General features: G+C 39.5%; 1 protein-coding gene across 1 annotated transcript in view; it reads left to right on the forward strand.

The window, feature by feature from the left end:
* Positions 1-18,844, forward strand: part of LOC128738511 (calcium-transporting ATPase sarcoplasmic/endoplasmic reticulum type) — a 42,767-nt gene that overhangs the window by 17,027 nt on the left and 6,896 nt on the right. Inside the window, exons 3-5 of the mRNA XM_053833711.1 lie at positions 1,805-1,822; positions 11,337-11,419; positions 12,625-12,726. Coding sequence (XP_053689686.1) covers positions 1,805-1,822; positions 11,337-11,419; positions 12,625-12,726 — 203 coding nt within the window. The remainder of the gene's footprint in view (positions 1-1,804; positions 1,823-11,336; positions 11,420-12,624; positions 12,727-18,844) is intronic.

The raw sequence follows: 18,844 nt of genomic DNA on the forward strand, positions 1-18,844 counted from the left end.
AGGTTGCTGAAACGTTGCTAAGCCGAACTAAACTTTGACAAGTTGTTTAACACATGAATTGACGACCCACAGCATGCATGGTGGCGCAATGGGAGGACAGATAGTCATATGGATCACCACAAAATCCACCTGTTGCCCTTAATTCCCCATGCAGGCGATCATAAATTTTATGCATGATGGGACGACGCCTTCACTGGCGAACAGATGCAACAATATCCCACGATGGAAAATCTTGGAGACAACAATGAGGGCACATCAGTGCAATTAATGATACGACCGAAAGGTAAACTTTTGTGCGCAATTTGTTGTCGCCTTCGCGCTCGAGAAACAAACGATAATGGAATCAGAAGGAGACCAAAGCTAGCTGTTTTTGTTGTTGGTTGAACTGAATTCGCGGTTTGTTTATATTTCGGTGGGACTGTGGATTTGGCACTTTGCCCGCCTAACGGTTTACCTCGCTGAAAATAGCGTCGATCTCTAGCGGACGAATTATACCGCAACTGCCGCGGTGGCAAATTCCACGGCGACGACCGACGAACGTCGTCCACCTTTTTCAAGTGCCCCCCAATCGGTTCGCACTTTTCACTTCGGTCTGGCCACCGCGGTCGAATGGCGGTAGATTTATGATAAATATCTCTTTTTAAGCCAAAAAATCGCGAACGTAAAAGGTGCATCCTTTCGCGTTGATGTCCATTGCAAGTGGCTGTTGCTAAAGTTTACAGTCGATAATTTTAGACTAAATTTAGACAATAATTGAATCGATATTGTTTGATTTAAATTATGCAGCGACAGGTTGATTCCCACTCTAAATAGTATTTATGGTTTACGTTAAATATGGAACATGGATTATTCCTAGGTTCTGAGACATTCAACAACCTACATTTATTGTTTATTTTCCATCCATCCATTCCATGTGTTCTACCTTCTTCATCAATTTTACGATCAGCCCAATTGTCTGGTTTCACCAAACCGAAGGGAACGCGATATTTTGATCGATCGTAAAATTACGCATCGAAAGTTTACTACAGTCTAAATATTGTGGTATATTTTGTTTTTGATAAACATTCACATGCGAGTTCTGCGGCAAAGACAGTTGCAACTCCCAAAGCAACAGACATATGACACGCAAAAAAACAATCTGAGCGATTTAAGAAATGTAGATTACGACTATTAAAAATCCCCGTTGTACTGCATATTTTGGAAGTAAACATTTGAAAGTCAATGGAACGGCATTTCCCTCAGTTAATTTTCCCTCCTCACAGTATTTCCCCTAAAAAAAGGTTTTATTAGCATACGAATGAGGATAAACCACCGAATCGAAACGACAAATATATCGATAATTACGACTGATTGACTGGCTACACGCTATTCGGTCATTGCTCGCGATTGCCGGACGATTCATAACATCACCCAATCAACCACGTCAGATTGCGTGCATTTTTCTTTTCAGTTCTTTTCGGTTGTACGATTGTAGCAATTTCCTTCTCAGTAAAGTCATTGCTGTTTTACTTCATGATTAATCGCGAAGTAAATGGTATTCGTGTAAACGACGCACGCCACCCGTTTTTGGCGTTGACGTCAAATTGTTGGTTGTACGGATTTGTTGCTGGCTGAAAGCAAGCGCAGTGCTGCCAAACTGCGTACTGCGTAGGTACTGCGTGTTCGTAACTGTTTCGAAGTTTAGTTCACAATATTTATCCAAACAGCGTGGGCAGCAGGAGGCGAACTGTGTAGTGCCAATGGAAATCAAGTGACGACAGTATAAACAATGACTAATTAAATTCTACTTTTTGTCTGTTTACAGAGCTCCCAGCCGAAGAGGGTAAGTTTTTGTTGATTCCCCAAATTGTAGCGTTACGCAGCGGGTAAGTGTCATCGGCAGTTAGGAGTGTGAGTGGCAGCATCGAGTAAGTGAAAGCATGGTTGTAAAGGATTTCCCCTAAATACGATACATTTTAGGGTTGAAATAACCTTTCAAAGACGGCTCGTTTTTTAATATAATTTTTTAGGAAATCGTTACTTTGAAACAACCGTTTTCTAACGAAAGTCTTCACCTACAGAGTTGTTTCGTTTATTGACGTTCACTTTGAATGCCAACACAAAGATTATTTGAGGGTAACAGATCGCGCGATCTTGATGGCCAATTGAAAATTCCGAAAATTATCTATTCCCCTAACTTTCCACGCAATAAATCCATTGTAACGAATGCAACGAAGCATGTTGCACCATCTTATTGGAAACAAAGGTCATCGTCGTCAATTTCATCAACTTTTAGACAGAAAAAGTTGATTTATTTGTCGCCCTTGCGCTCTCCGTTGACCGTTATGGTATTTTTATTTTCTTTTTATTTAAGTTTTCATTTTTTAGTACAGAGCACTGCTGACTATTGCCGAGTCAATTATGGGCTACCATACGGTCAAAAATTATAGTTTTTGGTACAGAATCAGTCTTTTCTACAAGTATCATCGTATCTTAACGTGCAGCGAACGTTTGCTAACCAACATTGGGCATTGTTCAAGTGATGTCAAACGAAAATTAGAAACAAAAATTAAACCGTCACAAATCGGCAGTCCCGGTTGCTTCGCCGCAACATCAGCACGGACTAATTTATAAATAGTCTCCAACAGTCTCGAGCAATGGGCGGTAGGAAATACCAATAATGTGGTAAAGCTGTCATTAGACGAGGCTTGAAAATGATTAAAAGCATGGCCATTTTTATGGTTGTCGTGTTTTTAACTTCCGGCACCCAAATGCACACCAAAAAATTTGTTTGCACAACAAGTGATGTATGCTTTTCTACTCTATTCATCACTATTTCGAAAAGTTTGACATGGTTGGCATTTGTACACCGACACTTCGACAGTTAGATATGTTTGAATTATTGTCAATACTTCATTTTATGGTTTTAGCATCTGCCACATGCTTTTTCATTTTAAGGGTATGTGAGAAACGTCAATATTTTTTTCGATTCGATAGGTTTGTTGTTTTATTTCGATAAGGATTTTTTAACAAACTGACCAGTGAAAGTGCGAAAAGTGAATAAATCATGCGTCTATGCATTCCAACTGCTCACCTAACAAACTGGAAGCAAAAAAAAGCGACACTCCTCTAGAATTATTAATTTCATGTAGCTTTCTCTTGGAGAGTAACAAAATAATGAAAAAAACTTTTCTTTTGATAACCTGTAATTATCGAGGAATTGGGAGGAATATTGAGGAATTGGCGACGAGTATCCAAGAACCGTGTAAGCTTCAGACTAACTCTATGGCTCAAACCAACACAGCTCTAAGCTGCTGCTGAAGAAATATTCAAAAACCAAAATTGCAGTTCAGGAAGAAATAGGCTCTAATTCGTTGGCTACAATTGCATTATTATATATTGCATTGCAGATAGTATACTGCAATGTGTGTTTTAGAATGTGTTTTTAGGAAACAACTTGGCGGTTTTACTCATGGCTTTTTGCTTGAAATGAGAGTTGATAAACTTTTTGCGATGCGCTGGAACGAAAATCTGGCACATTGCCGAATATCTGTAAGATTTTGAGCTTTGCCTATTTGTCTGGCGAGGCATCAAAAAGTCTGGAAGATTCAGACTCATCTGGAAGGTTGGCAACGTTGATGCCGAGCTGAGGCTCTCGTTAATGAAACAGCTTTCTATTAATGCTGAATTTCTTTCGAAATATACCGTGTCTGAGGCAACCTCTAGTTTGACTAATTTGTTTCATCATTAACCTGCAGCTGAGCGCAATACAGATTTTACGGCAATTAGCTGTCATATTGCGAATCGCAATTGATATCAGTGGAACCCGTTTTCAAAACGTGAATTTAGTACGCTAAATTGCCGTCTCATTTTCAAACATCTTCAGCGAAATAAAGTCGCCAGATCGCCATCGTTTTGTTTTGGCATTTCATTAACAAAAAATACTGGCTACTGATAACCATGTTCCTTGATAGCGAAGTAGCTGAATCTCCCGAGGAGATTCGCAATTTGTTCACTGATTATTTGTATAGGTATTTACGGATCCTGCTAGTGAGCACTTTATGAATTGGGCATTAAAATCTATCCCCAGCAATGCAACAACCAGCAATTTTGCTCCTCCGTATCATCAGCTTTACTATAGTGATTTTCCGCAGGGTTTAAAACTGATAATGTTCCTTCGATTGTGTTGTGGAATGTGCTAATTTTGTTGTAAAACTGCTGTCGTCGTCCGCGGCATAGAACCGAGGTGGCTCGGGCTGTTTAAAGCGGTCGACTCCATTCAACTCGATATTGGGCCTTTCATCGCCAATTTCCCAGGCGCTGACGCAGTCGCAAATTACTTGAGACCTTCTCGAGCCATCTTGCTCGTTGAGCACCTCAGTCCCTGGTGCCGGTGGGATTGTTGAAGAGAACCGTTTTCGTCGCACTGTCGTGCGGCATCCTTAGTTCGTGTCCGGCCCACCGTAGCCTACCGACTTTTACCAGATGTACGATAAGATTCCCTTAAAGTTGTGCCTGCAACTCCTGCTTCATACACCTCCGCCACTCCGCGTTTGTGCATTATCTGCCACAGCTGATCTCGATCGACTGTATCGTATGCTACTTTGAAATCAAGAAAGATGTGATGCGTTGGCACGTTGTACTCCTGACATTTGCTGCCGTTATGCCGCGATGGTATGGTAGCTTCTCGTCCTTTCAACTCTTGAAAATAATCTAGTATGGAACCATTTCTTGCATTTCTCGGCTATGTTTATAAAGCTTTGCAGATAGGCTCTCCTTAAGGGGAAACCGAAAGTGGCTCAAAGATGGCTGAGTAAATGGCTACCATTCGAAGCATGTATTGTTTTGCACCTTAAAAATGCATCTGTATTGGCAGAGTACGCTTTCGCCACGTAATCAGTGCTTCCAGCGCTCTTATAATTTCCTAAAACTTGTAATTCAATTTATCGATCTGCTATATATCAATAAACGCTCAAAAAAACATAATTGCTAATGGAAAATAAATTTAATTGATCATATAGATCATTAAGTGTTCATAAAACGTATAATCTGGAATTAGTTAATAGATATTTGGTTGCGCACATATTTCGTTGAACTAGCGATTTCCGAAAAAGCAGCAACACAGTATCAAACTTTCGTCTCATCAATGAGCTTTTAAAGAGCTTTCAACTTTCGCCGCATGGATGAGCTTAGAGTGAGGTAAACAAACAAAACGCAATCTCAGGAATCAAAAACGCAATCCGATGCAAGCGGATTAATTAAACATCCTAGTGATCCTACGCATTATTCAGTTGTTGCTGTTAATTTTGATTGAATCGGAATGCCTTGATAAAGAAAACAAACCCTTTTTCGGGATGTTTGTAGTCAGTGCGGTTGGCTGCGGATCAGCTGTTTATATTTGCAAGCTCCGCTATTTGACATATATTACCAATACTAATGCAATATTCAAACAAACGTTTAGGTTTTTAACGAACACATGAGATGTACAGTACAGTGTTTGTCGCACTAACACAATAACGTTAGCCACTTTCGGTTCCGCCTTAACGGCGGCGTTGTTGGTCTTCTGCTGGTCGATTTCTCGTTTGATTTCTGGGAGACCTGGTGCTAGTATACCAGTATCTTCCAAGGGCACTGCTAGGATAACTTTCATTCCGCGTTCTTCTACAACTTCACCACTGAGGTGTTCATCTAAATATTGCTTCCAGCTGCCGGCTGACTGTCGACTGTCGGATATGCCAATTAATACAAATCTCCTTGATTTCTCATCGCTCTGTATCAAGCTTATCGAAATCAAATACTAACGATAACGACACGAAATCACTGACCTCAACGAAGAATTCGACCATGTATTATAGCAATTATAGCGAAGCAAAACCTAAGTGCTACGTTCCGTTTTGAACACTTAACCTGAATAAAAGCATTCAACTGGCTTTGCCGCCAGATGTTAAAGTACACGACAATTTCGTGGATAGTGCTGCGAGCCTATTGACTTTAACAGTCTCTCTCAGCCGAGATCCAAACATACGAGACCAGCATCGTATCTGGAAGCCAACTTGTAGTTCCAGTTATTATTAGCTAAAATCAACCGCTTGTGTGCTTCTTCATACTTTGTTGAATAGTTGAAATCCTTCTCTGTTGAATCATAAACTTAATATCGAACTGGATTCATTTCGCTCCTACGGCTTTGCTAACGATTCCAGAGTGCCTCAGGAAAGCAACTTGGTACCCTTGTATGCAGGCTTGGCATACACTTTTCGCTTTGATTTTGATCTTTTGATTACTGCTCCTCAGCCAAGCAGAATTTGAAAAAGTGGTGTATGGGGCATATGTAGAGCTAGTAATTATCTATAATATTGCTGAAGAAAGTGAAGTTCTATCTTTAGTATTTACGGCGCTGTAGCGCAGCAATGCCGTTGGTAGCCAAAAGAGCGCTCTTTTTGCTACCAAGAGAGTAGCAGCCTTATAGCGTCATAAATACAAAACGCACAGTAACGTTTACTTCAGCAATATTGTAGATAATAACAAATTCTACAAACGCCCCATACATCACTTTTTCAAATTTTGCTTGGCTGAGATGCAGTAAGCAAAAGAGTAAAATCGAAGCGAAAAGTGTATGCCAAGCCTGCTTGGGGGGGACGACCAGCTCTTCTTTTCTAGATCTATTGTGACATTACCTGGGCATTTGCTGTATTCTGCGTTGCATTTGTATGCTAGGTACTTCTTTATTAAGTAAGGGATACGCTTGTAGTTTTATGTTGTCCCACTATTCCAAGTCTGTTTTTTTGCGTTATATAATTAACCCTGATGATTCCTCATCGGGCTCGGGACATAACTTCAATAGGTAGCTCTTGATTGGTGAAACCAACAATAAGAAGCGTCAACGAAGGGCCCAAGTATAAAGCCACTTGACATTGAATGATCTTGATGCTACTAAGATTAAAACCCACGATCATTCGATCTTTAAGGCAAACTCTGTAACGTTGTGGCTTTGGAGCCCCCTATGCAGCATTGCCAACCTTCCAGATTTGTCTGGATCTTCCACACTTTTTGATGCCTTGCCAGACAAAAAAGGAGTTTCCAAAAATTATTTTTCTTCAGACCAGGGCCCGGCATCGTCGAAACAAACAAATGAAATTGACTTTCTCTTATCTTCGCTTCATACATGAAATGACTTGCTTCACTTGTTGAAAAGAACGTTTCAAGCAAGCTTCAGTGGAAGTTGGTGGCTGTTTCAATTGACGACGGCAGAAAGTGAGGCTCGATTTGTCGACATTGACTAGGTTAACTTTAATATGCGTTGCATTGTAGGAAATGTTACTCAAATTCAATTTATTTGCATTTAAAGTTGCTAGCCTTCTTCTGAATATTTGATAGAAAAGTACAAATGAAAAGTTGAAACGATAGTCATGATGAAGTGAAACCCGTTTCGGTGACGCTGACTGAAACCAGTTTGAAACTGAAGCGGTGCTGCTTCTGTTGAAACCGAAGCTTCACTGCTTCATTGTTGAGTGACACTATGCCATTGAAGGTGACGTTGTCGGGCCCTGCTTCAGACCAAGTGACTGTCACATTTTCCAGACGATTTTATTCTGGTTTGCTATATTTTCCTAAAAACCGGTTGGCACAGTGGCCTTTATAGGACCTTTAGTGTTCTCAATATTTTTAATGCTGTTTGCTTGCTTTATTTCTTTTTCAAATGCGTTTTTTTAATCTTAAAAACTATATTAAAAAATACACAAAAGAGATTGTAAACTTTTATACTTAAATCGGATTATCTTCAATCCTTCTGAAATATCGTTGGATCGCGATATGCAATAGTCTTATAATCATGTTAAAAGCAGGCACACCACACCTTAATAAGTGTGATGCCTATAACATTGTAACCAATAGCCGTCTAAATACCCTGAGTTATGATTTAGACTTGCCTGTCTTCCACCTTATAGTGGAATTTGATGCAGTAGCGCTACTGACGAACTGACATGACACAGGCACTCCCTCTTTTGACCGCACAAGAACTAGTTAAGCATTTGCACTTGCTAACAAGCGAGTGATCATTTGATTCGAGTCAAACTAAGAAATATTTTCATTGGAAAGGTACTGTAAACCAGCCTCTGCATTAGTGGCGGTGTCCATCGCGACGCATAAAAGCTCAACTTTTTTTCGAAATGCAAAATTCGATGGTGAGGTGATCAACACAATTATTGTTGGTTAAATTCAATCGGTGCTTCTTGGGTCCTCAAAATTTATTGGATGGTTGAATTCTTGGTTGTCGTAAATCAAATATCGAGCTGGATTCATTTCGATCCTGCAGTTTTACTAGCAATCGCAGGGTGTCTCAGGGAAGCAACTTGGGATTCTTTTTTCCTGTATGAGCGACCTGCACTTTGATCTAACCCGGGTGTTTTCTGTATTCTGCACTGCATATATGCAAAAAGAATTGCTCAAAATCCGGGGAAACATTTTCTATGATCCAATACAATTCAGTTCTTCTTTAAAAGTATCAAAAATATCACGATTATGTTGAATGAAAATTGGTGGCTATTTCACAAACTGAATTCATTACTTCAAAATAAAGGCATTTCGTGGAAATCTTTGGCGTTCCAAAGCTTGCACATTTTGCCCTCTGCCTTCCCTTGCCCAAAATATCAACGATCTTTAATTGTCCAACGAACTATTCTGCAGATTAAACAATCGAAAAAGCTAAAAAAACTCAATCAATTGAAGAGTTACCTGTGCCATGCTTGGCGACTAATAAAAAAACGAATAGTGCTCCACCCCAAAACATTCCGGTTAGCAAAGATCACTGCGAAAACTTTAAATCATAGATAAAATAATGCATATGCTTGCCGTACAAGTATGAATTTTTATACGTCACTTATGACAAATGCGAAAGCAAAAAGTAGTAAAGGCATATTCAGTAAAAGGCATATTGCCCAACCTGCTACACAACAGATACTTGAAAATGAGCAGATATTTTCACGTGTTTCATTCATATTTTCTAAGGAAAATGTGTGAAATGTCAAGTCAGTCCGTCGGGCGTAACGCTTCAGTCGTATCGTAATTTTTTATGCACTAAAAAAATTGACGAGAGCAGTACATACCACTCCCTTCGAGCGCTTGAAGCAGAATGGTCGAGTTCTAACTTTTCTAATGAGCGCCATAGCGATATGACAAAAAATAAAGTGCGGAATACCGAAAAATTCCGAAGATTAAAGCTTTATAACAAAGTGCTGTATCGACTGTAAAGTGCTATTCGTGAAGGGAAAGCAAAATTAAAGTTTTTTTTTTGCTGTTACAAAAAAGTCATATTAAAAAAGTTGCAAGCCTTACGAGTAGAGCGGATTATTCTCTTTTCATCAGAAGGTTTTCAAATCGAAATTCACTGTCCACTGAGCATTTACTAAAGTATCAATCAGTGAGCCATCATACGCGCTGAACCCTGACGCGGTACAAAGTATAGTGATTTTCTACGATTTTGCTTTTGGTTTCGTAACCTTAGTACCCATTCGAAAATAGAGCACACCTGAACTACTGAAGCCTATATTTAGAGAGCTTTGTAAACAAGCTTAAGGAATGTTTAGCTTTACTGTTCCGTTTGACATTGTCTGGCAAAGGACGGGGCTTGGTTATGCACTTGAGAGCGTTTTGTGAGAACTCTCGGGAGGCTGTGTATCAACTCTGGTTACCACCTTTGCACTGCGTTAGGATTCGTTTCAATTGTTTAGTAGCTCTCTGAAAAGTTACACTAGGGCGCACAGTTGATATGGTTCTTTGGAGTTATAATTTACGGTTGATCGAAAGTTTTGAGTTATCACTCTAACAAGGTTGATCAAGTCGATCTCATTTTAATACAACAACAATACAACAAATCAAAGGTTTCCTTTTTCCCTGCTAAAACTGGTTGCCTTACAATAGCAACATTTACATCGAAACAACCAGCGCTGACTGCAACTGCATTCAAACGAGTCGTGCAATGCGGTAACGGAAGAGGGGGGGTAACCTATTTGTGTCTACAAAACGGGGTGCACTCTGGCGGGCGGCGGTTCAACGTCATCGACTGGCGACCGCAAACAGTTGAAGATTATTATTATTACTACTAGGTATTGCCCGCAGCACGGAAAGGAAACAAATCATGCACGCAGACCGCGGCTTTGAAAAATGTGAACGTGCACACATGTGTGATTGTGTATACAATCTTTTATTTGCTCCTGCACGTTCGTCATCGTTGTCTTTCTTTCGGCAGACTTCGCAAAACTTTGAAGCTCTCGGTGTTACATTCCGCTAGGGACCTGACGTTCTCTAATGTAAACATCACCAACGTCATATTGAATTGTTTCCAACTGCGATTACATGCGTCGATTGTGTCTGATTACGGTCGACCTCTTTTGCTGCCAAATTGTAAGACGTCACTTGTGTGTGCAAATAAACGTATAAATCAATGCACAGTGCTTTGTTGCTTCCTTCTTCTTTGTTTGAAGACATGACCAGACTCAACCGTCACAGGCAGTTCATGACCTGATTAGCGCGCTAGTTCCTCCTGACGGGGCGCTGCTCTTGTACACACTCGTATGTGTGGTTGGTATGTCACAAACGCTGATGTGTAACCCAGAAAGCACATGTTTATGTTTACACAGAACCAGTACTGTTCGGTGGCTGGAGTGTCCAATATTGCAATGGAAAGCTGTTGCATTGCAATGTTACGTAGGTAAAAGGAACTTTTGAGCGCAATTTACGCGGTTGCTCGAATAAGATCATATTAGTTACAAATCACAATTGTGTAGATATGTAATTAATTTTAATGATAACATTATTTAGGTATAGCAAATTTATAGAAATAAACGTATTTTTCTCAATTCATGCTTTACCAATTGAGGTTAGAATACTCACCCGCTATCATGTCCTAACGATCTGGGTTTACTTGAAAGAGCTTCCTTTCTTTGTGTTTCTAATTTATTTACGAATGTTACAATATCTTTTCTAATGCATGTGTTCCAGTAAGCGTATAGTATAAATATCAACTGAAACCAATCAGTTTGTATTTAATTTTGGTTAAGATATATCAACTCAATTATAAATATTAAATGCTCAACTTATTTTTATTCGATAAGCTTGAAACAAAATGCCCATGCGGTTCCAGCTCTGTCTCCCACAGGCGGCGGATAAGATTTCGCTAGTGTTGCTGCTGCTGCTGCCACCACAACTGCCGTAACTGCCCATGACAACGATGATTAATTCCGACAGGTTTCGTTAAAGTTCTATTTTTATATCACTACTATCATACATGTATGAGGAATTCTATACTAATATTTTTTTTTTCCTTTTATCTTTCCCGTTCTCTTTTTGGCGTCAATTATCAGGAAAAACAATCTGGCAATTAGTTCTGGAACAGTTCGATGATCTATTAGTTAAGATTCTGCTGTTAGCTGCTATTATTTCCTTTGTAAGTATATTTACGGACTTCATTGATCCCGACTTTGACTGACATTATCAAGACACTTGGCAGTCGGTTTAGGCGGTACCATGTGGAAAAAGTCTAGTCCATGAGTGCCGTGGAATAACACATTCGAGATTTTTTTTTTTGCTTAGTTCTATTTTCAGCGACATCCTCTGTGTCATCTAAAAACCATTTTTTAACGGTGTAACGTGACAGGAGTATAGGAATAGGATCGTTATATTTTATTTCCTCTCGTTGTAATTCACAGTAATAAACATAACTTTGAATGACCGACTAGGTGGCAGCAAAAATAATATTCTAAATTATGGGTTACTTAACCAATACGTGAATTAATTAAAATGTAAATCATGATGGCATGGTTGTAAAAACCAAACTGAAAAAAGCGGCTACGCTTTAGCGCTCATTTGTGTTTCCAATGCTCGGCGTTAAAATGAAGATGTCACTTTGCTATTCTTCCGCCCGTCCGGACGGGCCGGCGGTAACCGACTTTGTCAGGTTGAACATATCTATCGGTGTGTCATGAAAATTTTCCTAAATTACCAAATTTCTATTCTTGGCGCTCTGCAGTGGAAAGTAAATGGCGTTCGTCGTCGTCGTCGTTAGGCGATTTTCGAAAACTACTACCTAGTAGTCAAATGACGAGGGAAGAAAAAAATCGTCTTAGAAATAACAGTGCGTCTCCTTCGTCGCAGCCGTAGTCGTCGAGTTCAAGTTCAGCAGCGTATGGCTGCGATGTTTAGGTACCTACCATGCGACCGATAGCTGTCGTCCCGTATGACCATTAAAACATTCGTTTGATCTGGTTAGCAGGTTTTCCACCGCTCCGATAGGTGGTAATGGACAGCTGAGTTATGTTACTACTTCGTTGAACACGAGAACGAAGAAGTTTTTATTAACTGAAGATTTATTTTTTTAAGAACGTTGTTTTTCTTTCGACAGGTAATATAAGTTTTACAACAAAGCATCAAATTACATCGAAGCTGAATTTAAATACGCCATTAACGATAAATTAAATATTTTACGAGACGCACGTAAAAGTAGATCTTCTAAACAGATAAATAGTACAGAAAAGCAAATTGATGACGACTGAAAAACGACAGTGACCTAAGAGACAAGACAAATATGACAAAAAAAGTTGAAATCTTTTCCGAATAACGCAATACTCACTTTACATTCTACATCAATTTCAGGTCCTCGCCCTTTTTGAAGAACATGAAGGTGTTGAAGCCTTTGTAGAACCCTTTGTTATTCTGCTTATCCTGATCGCCAACGCTTGCGTCGGTGTGTGGCAGGTAAGTTAAATCGCAGTGGATTGAATGAAGAAGGAAAAAAAACATTCCGAACGCTGTATCCGGAAACATGATTATGAAGAGTCGCTACTTTGAACGAATTTTTTTACTTAAGGGCCCTATTTTGTAAGTCACGTGGAGTAACTCGATTCGACTTAGTCACTGTTGAGTGTCGAGTGCGTGTAAAACGAGCAGCATAGCGGCTCAATGCCCCACCAAAATAAAACAAGCTCACTCGACATTTGCTGACGGTTGAGTCACTATCTAGCGGTCGACTCAGTTGAGTTACACGACAAAATCGTGTCAACATGTGACTTGCATAATACCAAAGTAGACCAGTCGAGCAAAGTGACACTCGTCACGACTTATAGAATAGGGCCCTAGGGCATTATTCTGTAAGTCGCGTCGAGCAACTCGACTCGACTCAGTCACTGTCGAGTGTCGAGTGCGGAGCAAACGGACAGCACAGCGGCTCAATGCCCCACCAAACAATTTTTAGCGGTGGACTCAGTCGAGTTACTCGCGAAAATCGTGTCGCGTGTGACTAACATAATACCAAAAGTCGATTAGTCGGGCAAAGTGACACTCGACGTGACTTACAGAATAGGGCCCACAATTTTCCTCAAACACGTCTAAATAACCATTTGATTCCTCAAGCCATAAACTGTTGAGATTTCGTTGAGTCCTTCTATTGTTAAACTGGATGGAAGACAGCATAAAATTTCTTTACAGTAACTTTAAGCAATAAAAAATGAATGGATTTTTAGATGACGATGAAAAAAAAAACTTCAAAAAGTAATTCAATTTTCTTTAAATCCTATGTCTTCTACAAAAGATGAGTTTTGACATGTTTTGCAGCCCTTTCGTGACCTTGACGATTGGCTGCTACTCCGTTTCGAACACGAAATTATTGGAGTAGATCCGCGGTGTGACGCTTGCCTAAACATTTTCTATCGATCGCAGCTGGGAAACGTTGGAAGGGTCCATATCCTCCAGTGATCTTTTGGCATGATGGACCGAGGCCAGGTTCGGCCAAAAGACCATAACCTCCTTCACATAGTGAAGGCGGCACCTTCCAACCGGCACTTATTATTCGAACTGTGTATTTATTGCAAGCCCCGCAGGCCAGAACAGCGGCTTGGAAATCTCCCTCTCAGTGATCGTCAATCACAGGAGGACCTTCTTCGGGAACTTGGTTTGGGAAAAATATATTTGAAAGATGTTTTTCACCAGCACCTCCAGATCCAGTCAGTTCTTCTGGGTAATTGTCTGCTGCTGAGACACGGCCAGCCTCGGCTGACGTTTCCGCATAAAAATCTCCATTTTGAACACCGTTTTGCAGGTTGTTTCGTAGTCGCAGAACGATAAGGCCACCTTGCTCTCGGTCCTTTTCAGGTTCTATCGCACTTTACAATCGTGCACCACCATCGAGCGGCCGCAATCGCAGCTTCCATTCGACGTTACCGCCTTTCTCCAGAAGGGAAAGGATGTTGTAAATGCCCGATCGGCTATACTCATGATGTTCAACTTCTTCGCTCCGGGGTGGAGCTGGCAATACGAACAAATCATCGAGCATAGTTGTTTGATTGTTTTCACAATGACTGCTGCAAATCAACTGATAACGCTGTCAATTTTTTCTGAACACAACAGAATGATAAGATTGATGATGCAGAAGTGGATTCATCACCAGGTGGCCGTGTAATCGAATGAAAATCGCTGAAATCAGTCCATATTTTAGTCATACGTTAAGTTTTGCTCCCAAATTCTGTTTATTAGCTTTTTGACTGTCTAACTTAATCAAATTGGCATCCAAAATTCTATTCAAATTCTTCTTGCTGGTAATCAGCCGTAAATAAAGCATTGTCAGCAGTATAAGAGGATTACCCGTAAAGTTGCTGTATATTTTGCCAAAGTAGTTTTTAAGTCAAGTGCTTATTGGCTCGCATTTGAATGGCATTGGTAATCCTTATTGGTTATCTGTTGATGGCTCTGCTCTGCTGGATGACTTTGCCTTTGAGATCAACAAATCTTCATTCGAAATCTCCAAAAACTAGAATAACCTCCCCTTAACTATGCGGTTTCTACCATACAAAAAGGTAAATAGGCGATAATTGTCATCTAAACAGGCATTAATAATGGTGATTAACATTCGACTGCACAAATTAGTGGAGTGCGCACGTCTTTTTAAAAAAAATACTCATATCATGCCCGTCATTACTATAAATCTGACATGAAGCTTATTCAAGAATTACGGGAAACGCCCGGCTGCTATTAAAAAGCTGAGAAGAGTAATATAATTTGCATCATGGATTACACTGATAACTAGAAAATCTTCACATTCTAAGCCTAGTCTTACCAAAAATAAGGCTTATACAAATTTGGAAAAAAGTTTATGTCCTGGTCTCGAAATATTGTTCAAGGGGGGGGCAAGAAAAAAATAATAACATCAAACCTTCAATAACCAAACAAAGGAGAAGAAACCAGTGCACGCTTTTCCAGATTAATAAAAGTTCAATACAAAAAAGTTGTACAGTACTTAAATTTTAGTTCAAACCAAAACAACGTTCAAAATTTTTGATTCAAGCACATAAAGTAAGTATTCTGGCGTAGATGAATCAACTTGAAAATAGTGGATTGCTACAGGATCACCTTAGAGAGCCATAAACGTGTAACTTGACCTTCATTTGAATTTTGTTTTTTACTTGCATGTCACTCGGTTAGTTATTTTAGAATAATTCAAATCTGTCACTTACTAGTTCAGAACTCGGTAACCACGAAATAGTATCGGAATCTAATCTTCTCGTAAAAATGGCAATTTAGATCCCTAAAACTAAAAAATCTTTGACATCATTCACGTTTGAAATCGCTTGTTCTTTGGTTAACCTTTTAGTCATATGAATATCAGCCCATTCCTCAGCTGATGCTGGTTCTCAACAATAACGTGTTTATCTTTGATATATTAAGGATACAAACGCACCACTATCAGAAGCGATTGTCATTGTTTGACAAATAGCATTTGTCCAGTCCGGTGCTGCACTTTGGATGAAGTGCAGTACTGCGCTGGGAGTTGTTTTCCAAATATCAGGGCTTCTAACAGCCCTCTATCGAAGAACCTTGATCTTTAATCGAAAAATGCCGGACATCGGCATAACAGGTGTTCCGAATAGTTTTGACGTAGGACTACGTCTTACGGCAAGTTTTGAGATAGGGTGTCATTCCAAAAAAATCGAAAAATGCGAGCGTCACGAAAAATGAAAGGTTTTGAGCGCTAATAGCTCAGCGGTTTACCGAACGATTTTCAATATTCTTACACCAATCGATCGGAAAATCTTCTAAGAATTGACCCAAATGAAGAAAAGTATGGAGTCTTGATGTTGAACTATTGAAAAATTGAAAATAATGAACCGATGTTTTACCAGAATTCTCGCTTCGTGATTGGTTGGAAGATTCTTTACGATGATCTAAACCTATACCATTTTGATGTCCTTGCTTGGGAAGTACGCCAGAGAGAGTAACAAGGCCCCCTCGTGCCAATAAATTTCTTACAAACGCGATTAAACCTAGTCCAATTTGATGTCTGTGTTAGGGAAGTATGCCAGAAAAAATGACATAAGTTCGTTGCCCCAACAGATCGCAAATTCTTTACTGCGAGACGATTAAACCTCGGCGAACTTGATATCTGTGTTGGAAAAATGTGCTACAGCTGTAGTGTTCGGTTATAATATGACTCTGTATGAATACGCATGCTTGTCGTTTCATTAGAAGTGTAGTGGAAAGATGTGCTGTTGATAAAATAGTATTGAATTGGTAAAATCCCTTCAACGTGGGAAACCATGGATAATAAAAACAATCTTTAATTTCAGTAAGGTAGCGGGAAAGCAATAGTTTGTGTTTTTAATTTTGTTAAATTGTTTTCAAATGCACAATCTTTTGATAAATGAACGTATGCAATGTTACTACTTAGATAAATGTTACATACAACGCATGTAGCATGTATATATGTTGCATATAGCATGTATACATGAAGAATAGAATGATTACAAGCATGAAAACATGTCACTATCACTACAAAGAGACTCACGTAGTCCTGCGTCACCTATATATGCGGTCGTGTCTTGTACACAACCCCTCTGATTTTTTTCTGTGCCACAGAATCGACATATATCACCTTGCAGTTTCCCCATAAGCTTCAGATGATAGCGGTTTGGACAATGCCCTGTTATAAGATCAGTATAAATGTTTAGATCTTTCTTCGAAAGCTCTAGGATTTGGCGAACTATTGAAATGTTTGGAGAGATAAACTGTTTCGACTGCCTAGCAATGGAAGTATTATTCCAATTTAATTCCACTTTCGTACATTTCCATACTAAAGATCAGTAAAAAAGCAATAACACTTAACCTGACTTGATTTGATGTAATGGTCGGGGCTACCGTTGATCCTAATGATAATCACAACATGACAATAGTCAGAAAAGTTTCGAGCAGTTCAGTGACATCCTTTCTGCATGCGTTCAATGCATGGTAAAAAATTTTATCTTTAAGTTTTTCGTCCCTTACTTCCAAAGTTAGGGTAGGTACATGGACACTACGGAATAAAACGATCAATTTGGAGCCCCGAAAGCACCGAAAGCTGATGTTTTAATCTTATCTACTACCTATGACAGCAAAATATAATTCCAGAGCAATTTAGAATATCTCCGTCAAAATTGGTAGCAAATTTCACTAGTACATTGTTTAGTTGATTGATGCCTCAATCTAATTCGGTTCTTTTGAAGCAAGTTGAATTAAAATGGAACAACATTTAAAGTAAATGGAGCCAGAAGTCTAATTCCAAGCACCCCAATTTTCGGCGTCGGAACTTAAAGGTTAAGCACAATAGACGCCTGCGACCTGTAGCAGGAATCAGAAAGCATAGATGGTGTAGGACAGTTGATCGAGACTCACGGGATAATTACTTCAACTTTGCCCGAATTGGGTAATTTAGAGATGTAAACCTGTGGAATTGTAAAAATCTGCTTACCATTAAAGAATGCAACATTATTGCACTTTATTTTTTTGCCCCTTCAAACTTCGAAAATTTTTGAAGGGGGGGGTGACATAAACTTTTTTCCATATTTGTATAAGCCTAAAGGGTTTTTCAAAAATCCTCAAATCTGGAAAATAGTTCGGCAGTGGCATCTTCAATCGAAAGAATGGGTAAAAGATAAGCCAAACAATTTCAAGCTATGCTAAACAAATGTACTAATCGAGCACATAAGAGCATTTGATTTCGTTTGAAGTAACGGCGTTGTTCCCTAGTGTCTCAATGAATGAAGCATTGTCCCTTTTTAAAAATTGGCTGTTTCCCTAATATAGTAATAACACCTAGAAAGGCACAATTAAAGCTTATGTAAAATTAATAAACCTTTCATGGTTGAAATTTATTTTTCTTTTAGGGGTTACTTTTACAAACAGTCTCACGATGCACATATGGGAAACCTAGTGTCACTATTTAAACTATTTAAAGTATTATTAAATCTTATGCCAATTCACTGGTGTAGATATTTGCGACGACATATTTTGCACTATGGAGAACGATGCATCCGAAGTGTTCGGACTGTTGTTAAAAACCCTTTGGTTTTTTGGGCACCACATTTGCGAAAGCACGCATCGCACTGCGTGCTGTGCCAAAAAGTTCTGCTCCGTTCATATCGAACAAGCTCGCGGGTTCGATACATTTTGACAACTTGTTGCTGAAACGAATATGACACCGCACCTCGAAGCCAATTCTTTTACATGGTGCGGTGCTGTTTTTATTTGGAACGCTTCGTGCGACACCGTGCTGGAGTACGGCAACCGAGCAATTTATTCATTCACATTACCATATCGCACCGGTAACCAAGTTTTCGAACGACACCGTGCCAGCCTAGCTAGAGTACAGAACCGAAGTATCGAGCTAGAGTACGTTCTAAGTAAGTTTTCTAACAACTCAGTCACGTACAAAAAATATGAATGTAAAAGATTTAAAATATCGAAGTAGTAAATCATACCAAATTTGCTGGTACCGTGCTTACCGGTGCCGAGCCGAAAACAAAAGCACCGCGTTCGAGCTCTTTCTGTCTCAGGTGTCAGGTAGCGAGCC

The sequence above is a fragment of the Sabethes cyaneus genome, chromosome 2 (assembly GCF_943734655.1).
Source record: "Sabethes cyaneus chromosome 2, idSabCyanKW18_F2, whole genome shotgun sequence".
In the NCBI taxonomy this organism is placed as follows: domain Eukaryota; kingdom Metazoa; phylum Arthropoda; class Insecta; order Diptera; family Culicidae; genus Sabethes; species Sabethes cyaneus.